The sequence below is a fragment of the Lepidochelys olivacea genome (assembly GCF_965140295.1).
Source record: "Lepidochelys olivacea isolate rLepOli2 genome assembly, chromosome: 8".
Lineage (NCBI taxonomy): Eukaryota > Metazoa > Chordata > Testudines > Cheloniidae > Lepidochelys > Lepidochelys olivacea.
The window spans coordinates 54,120,235-54,128,740 of NC_140418.1; the positions used below are offsets into that span (position 1 = coordinate 54,120,235).

The window sequence follows — 8,506 nt, forward strand, 5'->3', positions numbered from 1 at the left end:
CCCCGCGCTGCTCCCAGAAGTGGCCGGCGTCACGTCCTTGCGGCCCCTGAGGGAGAGGGGGCAGAGGGCTCCGCGCGCTGCCCTCGCCTGTGGGTACCTCCCCCAAAGCTCCTATTGGCCACAATTCTCCTGTTCTGTCCCCCATTCTGCTGCTGCTACCCCGGAGCCACTCCAGGTAAGCGGCACCAGGCCAGAGCCTGCACCCCTCCTGCACCCCACACCCCAACTCCCTGCCCTGTGCCCCCTGCCGCACCCCACACCCCAACCCCTTGCCTTGAGGCCCCTGCCACACCCCGCACCCCTCCTGCAGCCTGAGCCTGTTCCTGCACAGTGCACCCCCTCCTACACCCCACACTCCCTCCCGCACCCCAACCGGCTGCCCCAGCCCTACATTCATGGCCCTGCTTGCAATTTCCCCACCCAGATGTGGCCCTCGGGCCAGAAAGTTTGCCCATCCCTGCTTTAGCAGCTGGAAGGGAGGAAGGAGCTTTCTGTCTCTTCTCTCACTCCTTTAGAGCCACCAGGCTGTTGCGAGGTGGGAAAATCCTCTTCTTGACAGCTGCCAGGAAGGTGAGAGGAAGAAGTTTCCCACAACCTCTGCTTTTTGGGTTCTCCTCCCTGGTGAGTAACTCCAGTGTCACCTCTTAGGCTATTCCTAGCTTTCTCAAGCACCATGAAATTGACAAGATGCCTAACATCTTCACTGCTGCCCACCAGTTTCTGAAAAGCAGCAGTGGAACTCCAGTGTGCTGCTAGCCAGTAAAGTTTTTGAGCAGCAGCAGAGACATTGGAGCTGGCTGTCTGCAGACTCAGAAAGACTGGTTCACATTCAGAAAGCTAGCTTCACCAACAGAGAGAGAGAGAGACAATAAAAGAAAGTTGACTTTGTTAAGTCTGCGTAATTAGGGAACCGACTGATGCCAACTGGTAATAAAACAGCAAGGAATGGGACTGCTGCTTAATCAGGAAGCTAATTCTGCTTAATTGGGATGCCGCTTGCTGGAAAGTCTTGAGGACAGACAGATGTTTTAAAGCATAGCTATCTGGAGCTATGAATACTTCACGTGCAGAATTGAGCAGTGGGGGGTTGCTCCTGCTCCCACTGGCAAAAACACTCATCAGCTTCAGCAGTGCAGGATCAGACGCAAGACGAGACAAAAACTGATCAGTTGTGCATTTGCAACCCAGTATCTCTGCAGTTATTGGAAAATCACTGTGTACAGTGTCAATAATTCAGCCAGCACAACCCCATTTAAAAAGTGCTTTCATCCTTTTCCTAGCAACAGGCCAGTAAGAAGGGAATGATGCCAGTGCCTTCATTTGTAAGTACCCCACAGTACATATATTTGTTTGGAATTACGTTTGTTTTGTTTTTCATGGTATCATATGAGAGGTATTTCAGGAAAGCTGTTTGTTGACAGGCTGGCCACTCCTCATTACGGAGATTATAATATCTCAAAGTGCAGTTATGCTCTGACAAAGGGATCTCTAAAAATGACATCGTTGGGTTCCATATTTACATTCTGTGAGTGATTTGTCTACAACTTACAAGTAATAAGATATATTTTGTAGCTGACAGAACTGCATATGCAACCTGGGCTCTGAGAATCAAGAAGGGTTTTTTCCTTCTCCTGCATCATCACCAGTAATAGAGACTCTACATGTAAACCATGCCCTAAGTGATCCCTATTCCATCCTGTTTCCTTCCAACGTGTTTTACATGAACTGCATGGAATGTATGTTTTGTCTTGCATCACTTTAACCAAAAGTATATTTTTAAATCTATTTAGTGAAACCAGTATGATTTCTACATGTAGACAGCTCTTCATTAACCATTCTCTTAAGGACACACAAGCAGGAATAGACTCCAGCTCACACTCCGTTAGCTGAGCTGGCTCTGCAGGGCAAACAGGAGTAAAAAGCAATGTTGTGTCAGATGCAACTCTGAACACATGTACTGGGAGCGGATCTGCCATTTTCTTACCTAGTCCCTTTTCAGAGTAGAACTACACTTGAAGGGGCAGCAGGAATTGGCATGAGGGCCCATGAAGGAGCAACAGCTATGGAGTGTCAATCAGTTTGGGATGTGCTTTTGAACTTTTGTCCAGCAGGAAGATCTTGGTAAACAGCTGAACTTGGTGCCTGGACAGATGACAAGGTGGATGTATTCTTCATAATCTCTCTCCTCGTCTGTATCCCGTCACAGGAGGGCTCTGGTTGGGTCCTTTCGTGTACATTTATAAAGATAAGTACTTGCAGATCTCCTCCCCTAGTCAACAAGCAACTTGGTCAGAGAGTGGTGTCTGCTCCATGTTGTGTACAAACCCTCTCTCATATTTGCTCTACCCGATGAAGCCCAGGTCTGTTGCATATGGCCCCTCAGCAGACAGGTGTGTTGAGTGCCTGGTGTCAGCTGCCCCACTAGGGAGGGACTCACTCGTCGGAAGAGGAGAACGGCTCCCTATTGCTGGCACCATGCTTGGCCTGGTGGCGGATGAGGTGGGTGGACTGAGTGAAGGCCTTGGCACACTGGGTGCACTGGTAGGGCCGCTCCCCTGTGTGCGCCCGCATATGCTGGGTAAGCTGCGAGGCATGGCGGAAGGCCTTACCGCAGTCTGAGCACAGGTAGGCCTTCTCCCCACTATGGATCTGCTGGTGCCTCTTGAGGGTGGAGGAGCGGGCGAAGGCCTGTCCACACTCGGCGCAGGCGAAGGGCCGCTCGCCGGTGTGGATGCGCTGGTGGCGGATGAGGCGCGAGGACTGGGCGAAGGCCATGCCACATTCCGAGCACTTGAAGGGGCGCTCACCAGTGTGCAGCGTCTGGTGCTCGAAGAGGTTGGAGGACTTGGTGAAAGACTTGCCGCAGATGGCACAGGAGTAGGGACGCTCGCCTGTGTGGATGCGCTGGTGCTCCACCATGCGGCTGGCCACGGCAAACTCCTTGCCGCAGTCAGGGCAGCGGAAAGGCTTCTCTCCCAGGTGGGTGCGTTGGTGGCGCAGTAGCGAGAGTGGCTTGTTGAAGGTCTTGCCGCACTCCTGGCAGGGGAAAGGCTTGTCGTTGCTATGCATGTTGCGCTGGTGCTTGTGCAGGTCCGAGGAGCGCACAAAGGCCTTCTCGCAGTCCAGGCACTGGTAGGGCTTCTCGCCGGTGTGCGTGCGGATGTGTTTACGGTAGTCCGAGGACCAGGTGTAGGCCTTGACGCAGAACGGGCACTTGTAGGGGCGCTCGCCTGTGTGCAAACGCTTGTGCTGCTGCAGGGTACCCTGGTGTGAGTAGGCCTTGCCGCACAGCTCGCAGGCATACGGCTTGGCCCCACTGTGTGTGTCGATATGGCTCAGGAGGTTGCTGGATTTCTTAAAGGCCCGTCCACACTGCATGCATTTGTAAGGCCGCTCCTCCACCTCGCTGCTGCCCACCTGCTGTGCCCCAATCCTGACCCTCCTGACCGTGGCTGCTTTCAGGGCCCCGACACTGCCCGCTATCTCCGCTGGCTTGTTGGCAGCTTTCGGGTTCAGCCACTTCACCCCTCTCTTTCTTTTCAGGGGAAGCTCTTTGCTCCCCCCTGGCTTGCTGAAGTCCATACTTGGATTTCCTGGGAACACCCCTCCCTCTACTTTCCTGGTCATGTAGCTCTTGATGCTTTCTATGCCATTGCACGGCAGGCTGTCCCTGGCTGGGTCGTCCAAATCGCTGTCCAGGGTAACCACAGTGTCCACGTACTCCGTTGAGCTTGGCAGCACCCTGCCAAAGTGCTTTATGCCCTGCGGGCTGCGCCGAAGAACAGCAGGCTTCCTCACTGGCCGGCTGTGCCACTTCTGACACGTCTCCTTGCTGCTTTCCTCATCGTCCTCATCACTCTTGGTGCGAAGACTGACCATCATGTTCAACTTCTTGGCCACGCCATTGGCATTGATAAGGGTGAAAGTCTCATAAAAGACCTCGTCTTCCTCACACAGAAGGTCCTCTGCCTTGCTCTCCCTCGGCATGGAGCTGCTGGACACCGGATCTTGGTCTTTCTGCATGCCGCTCCCAAAATGATCACTGTCGCTTTCCTCAGCTTCCTCCTCCTCATCGCCGTCATCATTTTCACACCATGTGTTCGTGGTCCTCTTTCTGTCCCCATAGGATCCCTGAGCCAAACTGCTGCTGGGGTACTCCTGGTCCCGTGTCTCAGAGCATTCTATGCTTGCCATTTTCCACTTCTGCTTCTGAATATCTGCTTTCAGGATCCTTCAGCCTGAAGCTGACCTCAGGGTAAGTGACCTGTATTTTAGAACAAGAGATGAATGGACAGGGGATGGGGACATTTGTGAGGAACAGAAAGCAGCTGGGGATCGTTATTACATTGACACCCAAAGTTCCCAGTTGGGCTAAGGGCTTACTGTGCCAGGCGCTGTACAAAAAGGGGTGGCTCATTACTTCCTCAAAGAGAAGGGAAAACACAAGACTGGCTATGATAACAGAGACAAACAAACAAGCAGCATTTTAGAGGTGATCTGGGATACATATCTTGTTAGCTGGTAATATTTTTTTAATCCTTTCCCTCGTTACTAATTTTAGTTTATTCTTAAAGCTCACCTATGTAAAGCTCATCTGTTTGTTACTTTGTTCTAACCCAGGGTACTGTTGTTTTAATTTCTATCTTTTCTATTTTAAGACCATTGCCTCTCTTCTGTGTTTTTAAAACAACATATCTACTTTTCTGCTTTCTAAACACAGGAGCACCAGGAAGCAAACAGATGCTCTTAATTATGGAGGCACTGATGCACTATGGTGCTGGATATCAAACTGCTGTTTCTCTTGATTACCAGGGAGCTAAGACATCTAGAATGCTGGGTAAGAAATAAAAGTTAATTTCTCTGACAGAAGGTCTGAGGAGGATTTCTGGGAAGCAAACCACAGTCTCTCTCTATTTTGTGGAGAATCAGATGCTTTGAGGACATGATACTGACAAGGGAAGCCAGTTAATTCAAAGTTTTGCTATAGAAATAAAAATAGGAAGAGGGCAAGAAATCAGAGAGCTGACTTTCAGAACATCAGGAGCTCTCAGTTCTCCCCTTGAATAATAACACTTTCTCTTCCCTTGCTTTATTGCAAGATGCATGTAAAAAAATGACCACAAAATAGGCTAATAAAGTCACCTGCCTGATGCCACCCTGAGGGTTTGTTCACTACTGAAAGTTCTTGACTGTACAGTGCCTATAGCTGGAGACAAGATCCATAATGGAATAACTCCCTGGATGCAAGGTGTACACCTGCCGCCGGTGGTGGAGCAAAAAGGGGCGCCGAACAGCTCAGCCACTCAAGGATCTATGCTGTGATGGGGCCCACAGGTTTTTTTACTGGAGTGTGCATGTAATTTGTGGACAGGTTTAGGGCTCTGCACTTAGCAGTTGTTTGATTCAGCCTTCAGAGTGCTGTGCATAAGGGCCCACACAGAGTTAATGTGAGGTGTGTGTGCAAGACCTCATACCTCTAAGGCTACTGGATGGCAATACAGACATGGTTTGGCCAACCCAATCAAGCAGTCAGTTCTAAGGGTGGCAAAAGTACACCAAACCATAGAGGAATAGCAAAGGAATGCTACTCTCCACTGACAGTGGCCAATGCAGAAAATTTGTTCTCAAGCATATAAACAACCCAGGAATGCAGACACTATGAAGTCTCGGTCACAGACAGCAATTGCAAACAAAAAATAGCTCTCCCTCACTTCTTTCTCCTGAATCTAATTTTGCAGTATTTCCAGAGCTTCCTTGGATAATTTACAGGAGATTGGCTGCAACTCCAGCAATCTTACGAGAGCTGTTCAATCTCCAGGATTTGCAGGCATCTGTGGAACACAGGGATCTCTGTGTCTTGAACAAGTTCCTGTTGGTACCTGGGGAAAAACTGTCCAACTCACTGCATCTCCCCAGGTGTATGACACAGGGAGAGACAAGTATAGAGACTTCTGTAGAAATCTAAAGCTGCCCACAGGGTGAGGGTAAGCTCTCGCTCCTGATCCTCAGCAGCCTGAAAAAACAGATTTAGTCCCAAATGCAATGCATGGACTGCCTGGAGGAAACTAGGTCTGACTGCAGCAAGTACCAGACATCAGGTCTTGAGAGCCCAGCTGCCTCCAGTCTGTGGCCTCTGAGATATTTTTCATAAAGCTCCCCCGCCCATTTCTCTTTCCCTATTGATTTCTGGCCTGCCTCTCCCCATTTCCCATTAAGCCCAGGTCTAGCTGCAATGACTCACCCTGGTATTTAAGTACAGGTGTGTCCCAGGCGGCTGCCCCCGTGGGATCATCTGCTCCAGGTTAGGAACGAGGAAAGGCGGGGAGTTTGGTGCAAAGCAGCAGTGGCAAATGTACCAGTGTCTCTCACCCTTTTGTGTCCAGTCTAGCAGCTGCAGAGCCTCAGGAGGTGGGGCCTGTGAATACACACAACCTTCCTGCCTGCATCACAGAGAGCAGCCTGGGAAATACAGCAGGGCTGCCCTGTCTGACTGCCTGACTGAGCCATTCTTCCAGTTCACTCCTCCTCCCTCTCTCCTTCCATAGATTCCAGTGATGGAAATGGACTCTGAGCCAGGTAGATTTTTGTCCACTCTGAATTGAAAGGTGGCTTCCACTTCTACTAGGAGATTAACCCATAGGCTGATAGAGCTCCCTGTCTGAAAGTTTTTCCTAATATTCATCCTACCCGTTCCTATATTGACTCCATCCTAACGCTCTTCGTTACACCCTAGTTTATTATGCTAATTAATCTCCCTTCCTCCCTAATTACACCTTTCAGATGTACACCCCAGTTGATTGTTGCTTAGTCACAGTGTAAACCAATTACTCCAGCCCCAAAATCCTGGTGTGTGTCTCTTTCAGTGTCTGAACCTTCCTGCAGTCATCCTCTGGTCTCCCGCTCCTTCCTCTCCTTACTGACTCAGATCACACACACCACTCAGTTCTCTGACTTCTGCAGCACTGATTCTCCTCCTCTCACTAGGAATTAAATAGTTTTAACCTTTATTTCTTTGTTTAAATGCTCTGGAACCTTGTGCTTCCAAAGCACTGGTCCTCTTTTTTAAAAAAAGACTACCCCATCCCTATTCATACCAGGGAGGAGAGATTCTTCAACTGTAACTTGTTCCCTTGGGGTAGCAGAAGCAGATACATTTTGCTCTCTTGAAGCTGACCTGTAGAACAGTCCAAGTTCCCCTCCACTCCCTCACCTAAAAATGTTTACTTTGAGATTTTTATTTCTGGTGCATTTGAACTCTTTAAAGAGGGCTGTCAGGAGTACTGGATAGCTGCTCATGAGATTGAACCTGATCTGCTCACTTTCATCCCCAAACCACAGGTTCAATGGCCCATTTTGGTATTTATTGGAAAGTATTTCTCATCCGATGGCCTTTGAGAAATGAGTTAATGGTTTCAGGCCAGTTTCTACTGGCCAGAACATGTGTCCACTCTGAAGCCCACCATCACAATCAATGCTAATTTGCATGCTTTTGTGCAGACTGAATGGGCCAGGGAGACAGAACTCTCCTGTGACTCCTAGAGGCAGTCCCTTCAGGAGTGAGTTTGAGACAGTGGCTTGGATACTGTGAAGGAAGTTCACACTGCAGCAGCTTGTGCTGTATCTGTTCTCTTGATTAACAGAGGCTTCAGTCTCCAAACTGGACAGCCTGCCACCTATCCCATGCACGTTTTCAAAGTGTATTAAAATATAGAAAAGGACTGCCAAGTTTAGAACTACAGAAAGACAGGGTTTGCCATGCTCAGTCACAGCTTGGTCCATGGAGGCTAGTTTGCGTTCTGCTTCCAGCAGGGACAATTAACTGAAGCTCCAGAGGGATGAGAAACCCCACTTACAATGCTGCTAGCCAACTGTGCAGTTCTCCCTCTGGGACCAAGAAAGGAGTGAACTCAGGCTTGTCAAAGAATGGTGTTTCAAAGACAATTTTCGAACAAAACCAACTTTTCTTCAATTTTGCTCCAATTTTTTTCACCGTTTTTAAGTTTTCAATAAATCAAAATAAAAAATTAATTTAGTTTGTTTGAACTCAAAATCGGCATTTCAGGTTTGGTTTTTAGCGACTTTTCAATTCAAAGCCAAAACAAAAATGTTTGTTTCAGTTCAGTCTGTTAAAAAATTACAAAGAATTTTCATGAAAATGTTCCTTTTCCTCAAAAGTCCATCTCTCCTTTAAAAAAAAAAGTTTTTTGACCAGGTGTAGGTAAAAGTTCCTTCCTGACCCCTAGAGGCAATTAATTTCTGCCCTGGAGCATGAGATATGATAGTCTTTATCATTACTTTAGCTTGCAAAACTAATTGTGTTGGCATGAAATTAACTAGTTCTCTTTTAAAATTCAGTCACAGTACTTGAAAGACTTATGTAATATTTTATTATTCTCTGAGATTGGCTTCAAAATTTACAATGCCTGCTTTTAAGACAGTTCCACAACAAAATGCTATTTCTGATTCATAAATCACATAATTGTTGCATGAGTCCTGCTAAAATAAT

General features: G+C 48.3%; 1 protein-coding gene across 2 annotated transcripts; it reads right to left on the bottom strand.

The window, feature by feature from the left end:
* Positions 1-367: 367 nt before the first annotated feature.
* ZNF648 (zinc finger protein 648) lies at positions 368-6,411 on the bottom strand. Of its 2 annotated transcripts, none has more exons than XM_084636699.1 (2): positions 6,370-6,411; positions 368-4,264 (listed from the first exon to the last, which is right to left on the bottom strand). In XM_084636699.1, the coding sequence occupies exon 2, from the start codon at positions 4,192-4,194 to the stop codon at positions 2,434-2,436; it is 1,761 nt and encodes a 586-aa protein (XP_084492825.1). In that variant the 5' UTR covers positions 4,195-4,264; positions 6,370-6,411; the 3' UTR covers positions 368-2,433. The 2 variants fall into 2 exon arrangements, with proteins under 2 accessions (XP_084492825.1, XP_084492824.1); XM_084636698.1 differs by having other exon boundaries at positions 6,242-6,404.
* Between the last annotated feature and the right edge of the window lie 2,095 nt (positions 6,412-8,506).